The sequence below is a fragment of the Atta cephalotes genome, assembly GCF_000143395.1.
Source record: "Atta cephalotes unplaced genomic scaffold scaffold00088, whole genome shotgun sequence".
NCBI classification, from domain to species: Eukaryota; Metazoa; Arthropoda; class Insecta; order Hymenoptera; family Formicidae; genus Atta; species Atta cephalotes.
In genome coordinates, this window is record NW_012130152.1 from 185,273 (window position 1) to 203,491 (window position 18,219).

The following is an 18,219-nucleotide window of genomic DNA, read 5'->3' on the forward strand; positions in this document are numbered from 1 at the left end:
GGCTCCATGTTTTCGCGTTTCACAACTGTAGACCTTACATACCATGAAGATCTATAGATAGAAAGGGCAGAGAATTACAGAAAGACACTTGCAAACTGAGCACATCATGGGTGCTTCCCCACACAAGTGTCGTTCTATCTTTGTCATTCTCTAAATGTCAACAAGAATAGAACAAAGATAGAACAACGCTTGCATCATCAAATGGAAAGCATATAATCTTTCCACTATGCAAACTTGTACATACCATGTAATACTTTCTCCATGATTATATTGCTATCAATCTCATAATTAAAAAGATAATTTTAGATACAGCTAACGGAATACAACCTTCGATCATCTAACAATAATTTTTCATTTTAATTAAATTATTATACATATACTATTACTATACATATACTTATACAAGGAACTCAAAATCCATACAAAAATGGATAAGAATCTTTCTTTTATCAAATGATACATAGAATACTATATAAATTAAACTAGATAGTAACAAAATCATTTATTTAACATTTATCAATTTGTGATGTTGAGACAATATTAGGAAAATCATACTACTTATGTTCTAAACTTTTTAAAAAGAGGATGCTTATTTGCCGTCGATGAACCAGGAGCTTTCTTATATTCGTAATAAACAGTATCATCCGCTCCCGATATTGACATCATCGTGCCAGCTTTACGTACAATCTGAGAAAAAATTCATTATTATTCGATAATGAGATATACATAGATATTATAAAAGAAGTTATAATAGTTATTGACTTTATGGGACACTCTTCCATGACATATTATACTTTGACATATTTTGTCACAAAGGGAATTGTGTGTAACATCCAGGTTTTAGCCATCGCTCATTCATTAAAAGTTATTAATCATTAATGAATAAAAATTGATAAAAAGAATAAATATTTTTCTTTACACAGTCAGCCCTAAATTGTTTGAAAAACAAAATAAGTTTAAAACATAATGAATTTCATGTTTTTATTAATAAAACGATTTTTACATTTAATATTACATAATAATTAATAATTATAATCGTAATATTAAATTATCATTAAAATCATTAAATTATAATATAATTGTTAGTTATTAGCACCTTGAGTAATTCCAAATTACTAAAAAATAATCTATGTAACTTTAATTCGATTTAATAATCGGAAATCATGCACATCACTATTTTAAATTTTATATAAACTATTAAACTTTGAAGTCATTCATTATTTCGAAATCCGTATCTGTTGCGCCAAGCCTGCAGCCGAGTTGCACATTTCGACCGATTTTCCTTACCATCCCTACTCCTTTCATTTCATAGCATTTAAGACTATGCATGGAGACATAGAACGATTCAGGAATGATATTAATTGTAAGAGCACAGACTTGCATAATGCACAACATATGAGGCATAGAGAAAAAAAATAAATCAATCACCTTTATTTCCTTTTTTTCGTTAAATAAAGAATTCTGATTTGTTGATTTTCTTATGCCTTATGTTTTATGTGTTATGCAAGAGTGCTCCCCATTTAAATCATACAAAGTACTGGACTTTGAAAGAGCTAAAAGAACTTTGAAACATCTATTGCCCCATGTTTACTGTTTACAGTTTTATTATTATTAATATTATTTAGATGTTAGAAAATCAAAAGTAACACTTCAAAATAGAACAGGTATGTTCACTAATTTTAAGTGTTTAAAATATTTTTTTTCACGCGCTTAAATAATTTTTTTCAATTAAAATTTTTTTGAAATTAAGATTTTTTTTTATTTAGTTAACATACTTATTCTATTTTAAAGTGTTACTTTTAATTATAAAGACTTTAGATTTTTATTTTTGATTTTCTATATTTAAATTTACAGCTAATATCGTTCCTAAACTCGATCGTTCTACGTCTCCGTGCATAGTCTATATGCTATGAAATAAAAGAAATAGAGTTGACGGTAGGCAAAAAATTGAAATGTGCAACTTGACTCCAGATCTGTATTACACTATTATTATTATTCCAGGCGTTTTTTTCAACAAGATAATATTTCCTTCCAAAGTTATATTCAGATTCTTATTCAAGTATCACTCAGGTGTATCATTTTATTCTGAACAACTTTATACAAGAATAAAATGAACGATAGCGTAACACAGATATGGAATTACAAATAATGATTAAATTCAAGATTTAATGGTTTATACGAAATTTGAAATAACTGGCACGATTTTCAATTATTAAAATAAATTAAAATTTTTTGAATTACACAGGCAAAATTTAGAGGGGGAGGGGTCTTGTATTTTGAGCTTTGAAAGATGTTTCCGTAGGATTTTGATGCGCTGAAAACGACTACGTCCATTTTTTTCTCATTACCATTTTTAAATAATCGCAAAAACAGTTTTTTCCACAGTAAGTAACTTTTTTATGAATTTTTTTCGGCTAAACAAAAAATGATATCGAAGTCTGTTTTACGGCATTTAACTCAGAAATGTTCCAACAATATTAAAAATATTTTTTTGAAAAAAATGTTTAAAAAAATATTTTATGCAAACAAAAAACTTTGAAAAAGTCATAAAAAACCGAAAAAAATTGACAAATTTACAAATATAAAACCAAATGATTCGAAAGAAAAAATCGAAATAAAAAATATCTGATAATTTATATTTATAGCTGTATGTTTTTAGTTTAAATCTTTTTTTTGAAAAATTAATTTCCGACCATTTGTTCAGAAGTTATTAAATTTAAAGCGCCAAAACAGCCAATGTGTCATCTATAGTATGCGATATTTTCTCAAGTTTGACACATAGCCATCGAATACAGGAACGTATTGTGTAGTCTTTTTTAGTCACTGATTTCAAATCTGAAGTAAAAAATGTGCAACTGAAAATGACGGATCCAATATGAAGGACAAGAATTTTAAAAAATCCATACATGAAAATCGATATTTGGTGCAGTTTTGTAAGTCTCTGATTATTTATACTGTAATTGTAATAATTACATAATTGTAATAATTAAGTTGAAAATAGTAGATCCAATGACGATGAATAATAAATAAATGTACACGGAATGGTAATTTTAGCGTTATCCATCCTGTATCACGTGGAGATATCATCTTATTATAATAAGGGTAATGCTAAAATCACCGTTCCGTGTACATACATTTATTATTTATCATCATTGGATCTGCTACTTTCAATTCAACAATTGTGATTATAATAGTAATAAGAGACTACTTACAAAACTACCAGATATCGATTTTCATGTATGGATTTTTAAAAATTTTTGTTCTCCATATTGGATCCGTTATTTTGAATTGCACATTTTTTACTTCAAATTTAAAATCAGTGACTAAAAAAGACTATACAACATACTTCTGTATTCAATAATCATGTGTCAGACTCGAGAGGATATCGCTGTAGATGACGCGCGGGCGCTTTAAATTCAATAATTAAAGACGTATAAGTACTCAAACGATATATAAAAGCAAGACCACATGTTAAAAAAAAGACCCTCTAGGCCAATCTTTGTAGAAAACATATTTTAAAAATCAATATTGATAAGGTAGAAGGCATCGAGCGGAAACGAAATTATACACATATTTGTTAACTAAGTTAAAAAATAATAATGCGATTTATTCCTTAATCTCCATTTGTTTATAGCTTAATTTTGTTTTATATACAAATAATGAATATAACAAGTATTATAATTAAAATTGAAAACGAAATTATATGATGATTTGTTAATATGTATAACTCTTTATAGGAAGACTTTCACTAATATAAAATGCGTGATATCAGCACAAACTTACCTTACTAAAAGGAAAAAAAAGGCGCTAAGAATATACATGCTTTTCGAATAAAATCTAAGTGATATGTTACGTATCCTTTTATTTCAACCTAAGTAATAGTAGTTTTAATTCTTCTTCAAGATTCTTATTAAAGGTCTTTTTATTTCAACTCAGGCAGCTTTAATTCTTTGTCAAAAATTATTTCTCGAAAAAAAACTATTGTACTAAATTAAAAATTAAAACCCAAATGCTATAGTCTTTACAAGTTAAATTCTATCAAATTAAAAAGTAAAATCCAATATAATATCTTCGTTATTTACTTAAGGATGCCAAAGCCGTCTGTATTACCGACATTTTTACTCGGTGAAAAATCTCTCTGAATTGGTTTTACGGATTGCAAAAGTGTTATTACATAAATTAAAGCACGCACAAACAGAATCTCAGCTACACTGGATTTCATGAGAAAATCGAAAAAAAGTTAAAAATTTCACTTACTTTTGGCTTGTACAGCTGTTACCTCAGGTATATATTTGCTTGATATGAGTTTTAGAGTCCATATCTTAAAAATAAGCGTGCAGCTGAGGTCACATTACTGTAACGAAGATATCGAGTTTGTAGAACTAAGATTGAAACTCTAGAAGAAAAGTTTTTTCACCGAGTGGAAAATATGTGTATACGGATGCTTTGGTTGCGGTTGATTTGGACGCTGTCAATGCTTTTCAATACTTCTTATTTCATGTCCAATGAACGATAAAGACAGAATGATGATTATAAGCAATTAACGCGTGTGACGGTCTTTGTCTTTGTAAAGGCTGCGGTTACCTATATCGATTTGGACGCTCAGGATCTGAGCACAAAAATTGTCGTAACATTTAGAGATTTAAGACTTACTTGTAGACGTAAGTAATGCAAGCTTTAGCGTATAACGTATTACGATTTATTGCCGTCTCTTGGAAACACGATAATAAGTTGTACGTCATATGTGAAACCTTATGCGCTACTTACATCACAATTTAAGTCTAAACAAGTGCAATTCTTGTTCTCAGACCCTGAGCGTCCAAATCGACCGCAGCCTTACAAAGACTGGGAATGTCAATAGAGCCGAAATTCCGTAGCAGTAATTATACAGTATCTTGCGATAGACGGTGTTGACATATGTTAGATAAGGATATACGCGTTTGAGTAAAACAGAACGATATATAATATAGGGTGCAGTCGAGTTGCCGTTATGAATGCTTCGAAGCATTTTTTGATTGGTCAATTAGTAAAATTCTTTCTTCCGATTGATTAATCAAATGCTGCAAAGCATTCATAATGGCAACTTGATCACACTCATAATGTAAGAAATGAATCAAAAGAGGTTTGTTCACGTCGCATGTTTCAGCATGCTTCAATGTGCTCCTGCTATAACTTCTACTCACTTCAACAAGCGCGTTAGTATGAGTAAATGCTATGATAGGAGCATTTTAGAGCATGTTGCGACACGAACAAACATAAAGATGTCACTATTTTATTGTTCACTGTCACTATATATCGAATTTGAAATTTAAAGTTTGTATTATCGACCTCAATCAAGTTCGATAATTGGTTTAGCATCCCCTAAATTCTAATGATATGTAACATTTACACATACAATTTTTACATAAATTAATAAAGCACGCACAAACAGAATCTCAGCTACACCGGATTTCATGAAAAAATCGAAAAAAAGTTAAAAAATTCATTTATTTTTGGCTTATACAGCTTTTATCTCAGGTAATGTATAAAAGATACATCAAAAGATTACTCGCACGTACGTACCAGATATTTTTCATTTTAATTAATACATTTGATTAGCTTGAATATAAAACACTTTCAAGAAAAATATCATATAAATTTCATATAAAAGTTGTAAAATTTTAAGTGGCTCATTTCACAGTAATATTAGTGTGACTTTAGATTTATTCATTATATCCGATTTTGATAATTTTTCAAAACATTATAATAAAATTCTTTTTTATAAAGTACTTTACGAGACTTTTATAAAGTACTTTTATGAGACTTGAAAATCACAATACTTCCGACATTAGCATTATTCGAAATGTTCGAAGGCTAAAACTTTTTGAATGTTCTTCAGAGCATCGACAAAATACTATTAAAGACATCCTTACGGCAGTTCGCGTTCTTGTGAATATTGAAGTGATTAAGAGTTAAAAACTGATATATTGTACTCATAATATTGTACTCATTTTATGATTTATTAGTTTAATAGATTTTATTAGTTTAATATATTTATGCATTTAAAATTCAATAATACTCGATTTTTCTTTAAAATTGTGATTTCAGTGTATCGTCAAAATTCGATTATCAACAGAGATAACCGTTGAAAAAAAATTATAATTTTTCTGCAATATATATAGGATATTATAACTTTACAAGTATGCATATTTATTTATGGTACATTTATGTAATAAAAATTATGAATTTATATAATAATGAGCCAAATATTTATGTTAATTACAAATGTATATTGTCGATAATGTCTCTCAGTGTTCTCCAATTACCTCCAGGCCCTTGGAGCCCTTTTTATACCGCCGAAAATTTGCCCAGTGTTGACGGTCTTTAATACAATAGTATCTTGTCGGTGTTCAAAGTCATGACCTTGACATTACTAACATATGTCAAGATCAAGGACATGTTCCCCTTATATTTATTCTGCATAAAAATGAAATGTACGCATAGAAATCTCTTTAATTACACTTCACAAAAGTCTTTCACATAAAATATTGGGAAAAAGTTCGTGACGTTTTTCCCGCTAGATGGCATTAAATGCTTAGCAGTCGGCAACTATTAATCGCATCGGCAACACTAGACGTGCGTTTAAAAAGTGACATTTTAACCTTTGTTTTGAGCCGAAAAAGATTGAAATCGGTGAAATGAATCAAAAATTATTTTATTTTGAAAATGGAAATAAATAAGGAAAAAATTCGCTACATTTTGTAGTATCACTACGATAAAGGCAAGAATGCTGCACAGGCTTGTGAAAAAATTTGCGCTATTTACGGTGAAGATACTCTATCAAAATCAGCAGCACGGAATTCGCTCGCTTTCGTGCTGGAAATTTCGATGTGAAAGATGAACCTCGCTCCGGTTAACCAATCACTGAAAAGTCCGATGAAATCATGGTAAAAGTCGAGCGTGATAAGCATGTGAGCACTGTGGAGATTGCCAGGGAACTAGGCATCGACTACAAAACAGTTTTAAATCATTTACACAAAACTGGATACAAAAAGAAGCTCGATGTTTGGATTCCTCACGAGTTGAGTGTTAGGAACATGATGGACCGAATTAACATTTGTGATACGCTACTGAAACGGAATGAAATTGAGCCATTTCTGAAGAGAATGATGACTGGTGATGAAAAATGGATCACGACAATCCAATTAGAAAAAGATCGTGAATAAAGAAAGAAGAGAAAGCGCAATCGTAAAACCTGGATTGACGAGGAAGAAGGTGATGTGTGATGGGACTGGAAGGGAATCGTTCACTATGAGCTGTTATCGTCCAATCAAACAATTAATTCCGAACTCTACTGTGAACAACTGCAGAGATTACAACAAGCATTGAGAGGAAGCGGCCAGAATTAATCAATAGGAGAGGTGTCATCTTCTATCACGACAACGCTCGACCACAAACATATTTGATGACTCGGCAAAAATTGCGAGAGCTTGGCTGGGAAGTTCACCGTATAGTCCTGACATAGCACTCTCAGACTATCATTTGTTTAGGTCTCTGCAGAACTCTCTTAATAGTGTAAAGCTAGCTTCAAAAGAGGCCTGTGAAAATCACTTGAAGCAGTTTTTCGCTCAGAAACCACAGAAGTTCATCGCAATGGAATTATGGCTCTGCTCCAAAATATTATAGAAAATAATGGAGCATATTTGGTTTAAATAAATTGATTTCAATACTCTGAGAAAAACACTTTAATTTTACTAAGAAATCGCCACGAACTTTTTCCCATACCCAATACAAATAACTTTATAAAGAAATTGTTTAAGAATATATTCACACAAACTTGCATAGCCATAAACGTATGCATAAAGAAAATTATCCAATCACCACATTTTACGTACGTCTTTATAGGAGAAATGAGATTGGATAATTTTCTTTATGCATAGTGGGTCATCTAGCGTTTTTAATTTCAACTACCGGTTATTTTGAGTTTGAAAGGCATAATAACATTTATGACGTATCAGAAATTTAGTTTTTTGTTTGACATTTACGAAATGGGTCGCTATACTCTTGAACAAAATTGGAAAATATTGAAAACTTACTTCCAAAGTGAGTCTTCAACCTAAACTGTAAGAAATTTACGTGGAAAATTTGATAGAAAAGAAATGCTTTCAACGCAGTTTGTGGATCAATTTATGAAGCGAATTCGGTAAACTGGATCCTTATTGGATAAAGCAACTCGTTCACGTGCTCGTCCAGTAAGGTCAACCGAAAACATTGCTGCTGTTAGCAGTGCTCAGAGTGTGCTTGAACAACTATCAACATCAACTCGCCATCGTTCTCAAAACTTGAACATTTCACGCACTTCTTTGAGAAGAATTTTGAATAAAGACCTCGTTGTGAAGCCGTACAAAGTTCAATTAGTGCAAGAATTGAAGCCGCATGATCATCCGATGCGTTTTCGATTCGCCCAATGGGCTGAACAACGCTTAGTTGAAGAGCATTTTTACCGAAAAATCATCTTTTCTGAAGCTCATTTTCACCTCGGTGGCTATGTGAACAAGCAGAATTGTTGTATTTGGGGGTCAGAGAATCCGCATGTCGTCATGGAGAAGCCGACGCATCCACAACGAATGACTGTTTGGTGTGGTTTTTGGTCCGGCGGCATCATTGGGCCATTTTTCTTCGAAAATTAGCAAGGAGCTGCCGTCAATGGCGAGCGCTACCGCGCCATGCTAAACGAATTCTTGTTTCCCAAATTTGAAGAGGAGGACACAGACGACATTTGGTTTCAACAGGACGGCGCACCTTGCCACATAGTCAACGTTACAATCGATCTTTTGCGCACTGTCTTTAAAAATCGCATAATCAGCCGAAATGCTGATGTCAATTGGCCGCCTCGCAGCTGCGATTTGACTGAACTATTTTTTATGGGGAACCGTCAAGGATGAGTGTTACGCTAACCAGCCAGAAACGATTCAAGAATTAAAACATGAAGTCAAAGTTGCCATCGATGAAATACGCGCCCATACAGTGGAAAATGTACTAAAAAATTGGGTTGATAGAATGGGGTATTGTGCAGCCAGCCGTGGAAGTCATTTGAATGAAATTGTATTTCATGTTTAATAGTTATACTATCTTTCCAATAAACTTTGAAAAATATTCATTCGTTTTTTTTTAGAGCCAAATTAAATTCCAAATTTTAAATGGCCCACCCTGTACGTTATGTGGCTATGCAAGTTTGTGTAGATATGCCCTTACTCTTGACGTCTACAGCCTTTACTACTACTGTTCATTGCAGACGATAAAGAAGACTTTAAAGAACATTCCAGCTAAGTTCATATGAATAGTACTCACTGGTTTTGATCCCTCGCCTGGTATTCTTTCTTCATCCGCATCAGTGTCACTGGCTGTTAACACTTGTTGCAATAATTGACCTTGCTCATCTCGATTTCCATACATCAAATCTGGCTCCTAAAAAAATTACAATCATAATCGTATTTTATGGTTGCAAAAAACTTATATACATGATATTTACTTCTATCCTGATGAATTACTGAGCAAAAATGTTTCAGATGAACGTTTTACTGAAGGGAGACAAATAATGATAAAATCAATTTCCTTATTTCATCAATTCGCGAGCAACCTAAATGCTGATTGACGTGTGAGTTGATAAAGTAGAAGGCAGAAACAAAGTTGAAAATCGACCGAAATGTGCAATTCCAGCATTGAATCATATTATCGTTTATGTGTTTATCACTTTAATTATGGAAAAAATTTTTTAATCTGCGTGCGTGCGTGCGTGTATGTGTGTGTAAAGGCAGAAAATTAGAAAAATACTTATTTGAAAAATAGTCAGTAAAACATACGATTTAACCCCTTAAATAATGTATTGTGTAAAAATAAAAAGAGAAAAACATTGCACAATCATTTCATCAATCATGTCGTTACCTCATCCATGCCTGCAAGTTTCGTGATAACTTTGTACGCATAACCTTGATTCACGAGAAACCGTTGACGTTTTCTGGAGTAATTCATTTCCATCGTATCTTGCGATACGAGCGTGTAAAAAAATGCGTTATATTCCTCCGCAATTGCACCTAAATGAATGAAAATTTTAATAACACAAATTTGTCTCCGAAATAAATAAATTATACCTTTTTTAGCTCTAAGAATGCGCCCTAATCGTTGTGCTTCTTGCCTTCTAGATCCACCATGCGATGAAATTTGAATCAAAACGTTAGCCTCTGGTAAATCAAAAGAAGTATCAGCTACTTTACTGACAAATATTGTATTCACTTTCATGTTAAATTTAAAATTTTGCAAGATTTGTATCCTTTCACTCTGAAAATCATCAATCATTATAAAAAAGAAATAGTTACGAAATATAATTTCGCATATTCTAAAATCATTGTTGTATATTATTATATACGATTAATTTAATCGAATCAATTAAACGTTTACCTGACTAGTAGGACCATAAATATATGGCTTATTCATTTTAATAGCATAATGTTTCAATGCGAATACGTTGTCAGAGAAAACGATTGTTTTATCGCCACGTCTTTCATGATATTGAATTAAATATTGGCAACAACGAAATTTATTTGGATTCATCACATATAATAACTAAAATTATAAAGAAATATAATACAAGGACACAATATAGTTTAAAATTATAAATTATGTAGATATAATAAAATTTAACCAGTTTTCGACTCATCTTGCAAACAAGATACTCCTTGTAAAATTCTGATGTCATAGGACACCAAACTTCTGCACATTGTACTCTTGCAATAAATCCTCTTTTTTGTAATTCCAACCAGTTAGCCTCGTATAATTTAGGACCAATTAAAAAATTTAGATCGGCAATTTTGTCATCCTCTCGTAAGAGTGTAGCCGTTAAACCTAACTTGCAATGAGACTGAACAATTGTTAATACTCTACGGAACATTTTTGCAGGAATAGTATGTACCTCTAAATAAAAATATTTGTTACATTACATGAAATAAATATTACTTTGCTAAATAATTAAAATAATAAAATTTACCATCCAAGACCATAATACCCCATTCCTGTTCTTGAAGCCAACGCATCGTTTGCTCAGCTTCCCATGAACGTTTCTGAGTATGTGTGATCATAGAATATGTAGTTATTAATATTCCACAACCCATAGGTTTATCTTTCACTTCACTGGTGAAACGACAAATCATGGAATCATCGGCAGTAGACCACATTTTAAATTGTTGCTTCCATTGTTCTACAGATACACCAGAATTACATAGCACTAAGGCACGTTTACGTACTGTACAACAAGCTGTCACTCCGACTAAACTTTTACCAGCGCCTGCGTTTAAGAAGATCCAAAATCGTTTACAGATATACTGCCATAGTTCTTCTGTTTACATCATATTTGAAATAGTTGAATTTTATCATGCGCACTTACCGCAAGGTAAGACTATTACTCCAGATCTAGCTCGTCCATTACCAAACATTTTCCTCAAACTTTTTTCTTGATAAGGTCTTAATACAGCTGATGGCTTCAAATCAATACTGATAATAAGATATTAGATGTTCGTTTAAATTTATATTTACTTATTTGAATAAGAACCACTTTTCAAAATACATTAATTTCAATGATTTACTTACTTTATATCAGGATTTATGCTATCATTGCGAAAATCATATTCTGCCAATAAAGGATGCTCCAATTCGATGCATCGTTTTTGTATAACTTCAATTTTCTCCTTTTCAGCATAATATAGATAATGTTGATATAAACACATATTATATTATATCATATTTTATATAAACATAACAAATATATACCTGATTTACTTCAAAACTAACTGTTTTTAATTCTTGATCTTCTTCTTCATCTTCATCCTCCTTGTCAATCTTATCATAAAAAGCAGTTATATCTTCTGGAATGGTAGCTATTTCTGTTAATATTGGATCAGTTTCAGTCTCTGAATTCGTCTTATTAGGTACAGATGCATTTACAAGTGTTTTTGATCCAAACTATATTCAGACATAAAGGAATAAACATGTATCTTACTATCAAAATTATTTGATAAATTATTGACAAATATTTAAATAAATTATTGAATATTTCAACAGACCTGTGGAATTTTTATTTTCGCTTGAATATTCGTGACAATATCATTGGTTTCTGTATCTTCCACAAGCTTTCTTAATCGACACTCTTGAATTACTGGATCCTTTAGTAACCGTTGTAACACTTCAGGAAATGGTGACTCAATGAAATATTTATTATGTTTTAGAACAAGTTTAACCTGTGTATGTAAAATATGTAATATTATTTTATTAAGTTAATTTTTTTCTCAATAATATTAAACATTTATCAAAAATTATTTTTATACTCACTTTTCCATAAGACAATGTACACAATTTGATAAATTCAATTATACCATCAGGAATACTAGTCTTACTCAATCTTTTTAAATACTCAATTATATCTTGTGTTTGTAGGCCTACACTAACCGCAGCGTAAAGCGAATATGCAGTTAATTTATACTACAAAATAAAAATATCTTATGTATTGTACAATTGTGGATGGAATAGTTGCAATATTTTTTTCAATGGGTTTTGCAATGCAATTTGTTTACCGAACAATTGATTCTTACTTATAGAACTGTAAGTAAAAGATCAATCGCTCTCAGCGAGTAAGCAGGCTGTATTCCAAAATCCAATGAAAGTATTGCAACTATTCTATTCAGAACTGTATATCACTTGTTCTCTCTTTAATGAAATTTAAAGTTTTCTAGTTTTCGAATTTTTAATCTTACTTCGTGAATATGTTCAGGCCGACATACAGGTTCTGATATAGCTATTAAAAAATCATGAGCATGTTTATACACTGGAGAAAAGGATTCCAAAAAAATATGTCCATTTGGCGCCTAAGAAAATACAGAGATATTAAATTCAAACCTATGCTTTTGATTTAGTCTATTTAAAACTTAATTAATTCCATAATTAATTCCTAGTAATTACATAACATACAAAAGGTACACTTGACATCTAAGACACTATCGTGTCTCTTAATTTTTTAATTCATTTTATAATAGTTTTATAAAATAAATTTAATTCTTTCGCCAAATTTTAGAAATGGATACTTACCACCCATAATGGTCTAGATGAACAATCTGATTTTAAAATCATTTGTGAGCGATAATCTTTTGCACCAAATTCATCCTCAATCGCACACTCATCTTGTTTTTCTACATCATTTTTTGCCGCATCTGGTATACCATCTGTCTCACTACTGTCTATCGAATCATCATCATTGTATTCATCATAATCATCCTTGCGTTTCTTCAATTTACCTTTATTCATTGCAACAGTAAATAAAAACAAAACGTAGTGCACATAATTACTTTTCTTTTTGTATAAATGTATATAATATATTAGTACATAATACAATAAAAAATTACGTGAATATAAAAATTAATATAAAAATAAGATAATTATGCAGAAAACGGTCAATCTCACCGATTTTAATGAAATTAGGTCCATTCGATGCGTCTTTGCATGAAATGAACGAATCTGGCAGAAAAAAGTGTCGCTCTGCCTCACAAACCGAGATATTAAGCACTAAAGGCGACTTTAGGTTAGGAAATCTGTCATAGCATTTGTAACCAAATGGAAATAGTAATGCGAGACATCCTGGATTCGACATGGGTTTTTACTGTCTCTAAAAACTATTCTTCCACTATACTATCTTCATGAGTTAAAAATATTTCAAGCAGACAATGTCTAAGTTGCAACTTCTAGATGATTAGGTCCCAAGCAGGTAAGATATATTATTTACTTATTGTTCGGAGCGGCTACGCCGTTCCGAATCTATATATTTACTGTCTGCACACTCCATTGTCTACACGAGTATAGTGCTTACTCACATTGCTGGATTTCGCGACTATAACAGATTTCATAACTTGAATAGTGAACTTTAACGCTTAATATCTCGGTTCGTGGGACAGAACGACACTTTTTTTTCATTCGTTCATTTCATGCAAAAATCCGTTGAATTTCATTAAAATGAACCGAATTTCATTAAAATCGGTGAGGTCGTTTTCTGCATAATTACCAAAAATAAATTATGTAAAATTGAGAAACGTAATCAAATAAAAAAATTGAACAAAATACATATGTAGGTTATGTACTATTATCTTTTTTGAAGCGCTTTGGCGGACCCATTATACAGATACCGAAATTTAAAATTCAGTTAATCACTAGATTACAATTTCTTCTTTTATTCTTCTTTGATATAGATGTCCCCTTTGGGATCATCCCTTTTACTCCTAATCAAAATTTTATCAATCTCACGGCACGGAGCAAAAAGAAGGAGATTAAACTCAAGCAGCCGGTTACAAAAAAATAGACTCGAAACCATAGTATAAGCACATACAGTATGAACACTGAGCGTCAGCACCTTTGATGTAGTGGGTCACATGACTCGCCGCCATGTTGTGGGTTGGAAAGGCGCTTATAAATTTGAGATTTAATAAAGTTACAGAATGAAAAAAAAACATATTCGTCGTATCATGAAAATTATTTATAGCGAGTATATTTTTAAATCAGAATTATATAATATTATAATGTTAATGAACTCATTATATAAAGATAATATTCACATTAATAATAATAATATCACCGAAATACTATTAAAGACTCTGGGCAAATTTTTGGCGGTATAAAAAGTGCCTGGAGGTAATGAAGAATGCTGATATTATCGACAATTGATATAAATTTGCTATTATTAACATAAATATTTGGCTTATGCATTATTAAATTCATGATTTTTTATTATATAAATGTTCCATAAATAAATGTGCATACTTGTAAAGCTATAACATCCTACATATTGCAGAAAAATTACAATATTTTCTCTGCAGTTATCATCTCTATTGATAATCGAATTTTGACGATACATTGAAATCACAATTTTAAAGAAAAATCGAATATTATTGAGTTTTAAATGCATAAATATACATCTATTAAATTAATAAATCATAAAATGAGTACAATATTATCAGTTTTTAACTCTTAATCATTTCAATATTCACAAGAACGCGAACTGTCGTAAGGGTGTCGATCTTTAATAAAATAGTATTTTGTCGGTGATAATATTAAACAGTGATAAGTAAATTAAAAATAATAATTGATTAAATATAAAATTATAATTGAATAATTATGTATAAAAAAATTATATATTGCATAAAAAAATATTGTAATTAAATGTGAAGTTGTAATTTAATAATATACGTACACACACAACACACACACACACACACACACACACACACACACACACACACACACACACACACACACACACACACACACACACACACACACACACACACACACACACACACACACACACACACACACACACACACAAATGCCTACTTTATTACAAGAATACTTTATCGTATACAAATAGTTTACACGATATAGTCTCTGAAAAAATTTGATTTAATTTTTTAATTTTATTAACTCTTTGCTCTACTTTTTTCTTACAAATTAAAAAAAAATTAAGCTTTGTACGAATGACGTACTACGATTTATTCTTAGAAAAATGGACGTTGCTATGTAGTTTACATCCTCTTTGCCAGAGGACAATAGTGCGCGGTTATAGGTTTTGAGCCGTCATGTCCTCTCTTAGGTTCCTCTCTAGTACAACCTATTCCAAGCAATTCCATAATATGCTCAGGAATATCGAAATATTAGAGAGAGACTGACAAAATATTAGTATCTGACAGAACTAAGACACTAAAACAAATGAGTATTCGCATATCTGCCATTTTTACTCCTTTCCCTACTCTGTTCCCACTCCGCCGCTAAGCTGAGAAGATTATGATCGATTGTTATAAGTTACGATTGTTATAAATTATAATTTCTAAGCTGTTGGAAACCTTCATATTTATCGTATTTATATTTGTATCTTCGTATTTATGTATTTCCGCGAAATTTTATCATAAAATTAAGAGATGAAAAGAAGGATATAAAAAAACTGAAATATTATATATTAATGAAGGCAAAAAATTTATAAAATGTCTTGTTGCGTTGCAGTAAACTGTATTAATAAATCAGAAAAAGATATTCGATTATTTAAATTTCCTGCGGATAATATTCGTCGACAACTTGCTGTAAAATAAATATATGATTTGTGCATAAACATCTACACTTTTTTGCAGATCAGAAATTTCAATCCTTTTCTTCAAATTTCTGACATTTGGCACCTTATTTAGAAATAACCTGAATGCCAGACACTCTTCAGATCCTGCTAAAAGAACCGGCATTGTGCGTTATGCAAGAATTTGTGATCCTCGCTTTAGCGTTTACAGTGAAATGTCCGTGAACGACTCTAGCATAGCGTTGCTAGCGTTTAACATTCATCAAAATTAGATTAATGTGTTTGAGAGGATTCTGTTCTTGAGTGAGCATTAAACTTTTTTCTCTTTGGAATTTCGTAGAGTAAACGTACGTAACGTGTGAATTCCAAATTTTATCATAGTGAATGTCATCTCAATTTCAATCTCTGCAATTGATTGTTTGTCACTAGGCTAGAGTGAACGTAATTATTGCTTGTCTATTATCTTTAACTTTCCAAAATTTGTACAGAATTTGACTTATGTATTTGATTTTATTATAAATGTGAAAGTCAGTATCTTGTTTCTAGCGATTTTTAATTCCCATGTACGGAAAAAAGTTACTATTGCGATATAGTGCGGCAGGGTATTCCACAGATTCTTAAGGTCCTTATTAGATATAGATACTTCTTCTCAAATCGATAACGGATACTTAAAGATTCTTCCTTTTATCCAATTAATTTACTTAGTGTAATTATTAATTTTTTTATCTTTACATTGTTCACTCCAGCCTAGTGACAAGTCATCAGGTTGCAATTGAGATTGCATTATATTATTCACTATTAGAAAATTAAAAATTTACATTATAAATACTTTGCAAAATCCTAAAAATTTAAAAATTATTACAGAGAAAAGTTTGGTCAGTGATTGAAAACAGAATCTCCTACATTAACTTAATCTTGACAAATATTAATATACTCGTATTCATAATTCTTCCTTGAAGATTCCTTGTTCCTCATTTCATAAACTTTTCTTTATCAAATAAGAAGCTTTATTAGCTTCCTTTTCTCAAAGGAGGTTACGAGTTTCCTTGAAGAGATGCAGTTTTTATAACCAAGCAAATCTCCAACTTTATTTTATCACAGTTTTTTTACTTTCGATAACTTTTAATTTAGATCTGTTGAATCGATAATTATTTTCGATAGCTTTTTTTTCGGAAATAAACTGTGCCAAAAGCATTTTCTCTTTTTTCGTATAATAAGCATTATGGCGAATTCGACTAGAAGCACTAATGCATATTAAAACATTATTTTTTAATGCCATCTAATAGGAAAAATGCCACGAACTTTTTCCCATATCTAATATACTGATTTAATTTTAATATAAAAATAAAATGCAAATATTTCGAATTATGAAATACATATTTTACTTAATTGTGCAATAAAATTGAGTATTTCATGACTTAATCGATTTTTATGTTTATTTATAAACATATATTTATATTATTTTGTATTTTGTGTATGTACGGCGGTTTTAATGTGCATTAGTGCGCACTTAGCGCATCCAATCGAATTCGCTATTAATTTTATTTTTGTCCATTATTGTTGCAAAATGCTTAATAGCGATTTTATTTAGTCAACAATTATTTAAAAACAATTATTTAATCATTACTTTATAATCTTTATTATTCGTAATTTACGATATTAGGTTTGCATATATTATGTATTATGACATGCTGTCTTCAATAGATTTCTAAAATCTTTAAAATATTCCTTCCTTCAAGAAGAGATTTAAGATCAGTTTATGAAACAAGGAGGAATTTTTCATGGAGGCTTCCTTCTTAAAATAAGGAGGGACTATGAATACGGGTGTAAATCTTTCTGGTTAGTTAAATGCTACCAACGCTACGCTAGGATCATGGAATTTTCTAACGCTCTATTGGCGCTATTGGCTTCACGAACAACATTGATAGCGTTTGCGTCCTTAGCACAGTATATACAGTAGCGCAACTCTCTGTCGGCATTTTTGATGTATTTTCCAAAATAATGTGCGCATGCGCGAAATAAGTAAGTAGAGCCATCTGAATTTTTTTTTAGTTGCTCTTTATTTTTCCGCTCTCTCTCTCTCTCTC

At 31.0% G+C, this 18,219-nt stretch overlaps 1 protein-coding gene across 2 annotated transcripts; it reads right to left on the minus strand.

Moving 5' to 3' along the window:
- Positions 1–477: 477 nt before the first annotated feature.
- Positions 478–14,190, minus strand: LOC105624771 (DNA excision repair protein haywire). 2 transcript variants are annotated; one of them, XM_012206122.1, is made up of 15 exons: positions 14,158–14,190; positions 13,114–13,326; positions 12,783–12,893; positions 12,361–12,510; positions 12,096–12,269; positions 11,803–11,994; positions 11,623–11,720; positions 11,420–11,526; positions 11,024–11,320; positions 10,682–10,950; positions 10,438–10,602; positions 10,131–10,317; positions 9,925–10,073; positions 9,331–9,447; positions 478–687 (listed from the first exon to the last, which is right to left on the minus strand). In XM_012206122.1, the coding sequence occupies exons 1-15, from the start codon at positions 14,188–14,190 to the stop codon at positions 559–561; spliced, it is 2,391 nt and encodes a 796-aa protein (XP_012061512.1). In that variant the 3' UTR covers positions 478–558. The 2 variants fall into 2 exon arrangements, with proteins under 2 accessions (XP_012061512.1, XP_012061513.1); XM_012206123.1 differs by having other exon boundaries at positions 13,114–13,319; positions 14,157–14,190.
- Between the last annotated feature and the right edge of the window lie 4,029 nt (positions 14,191–18,219).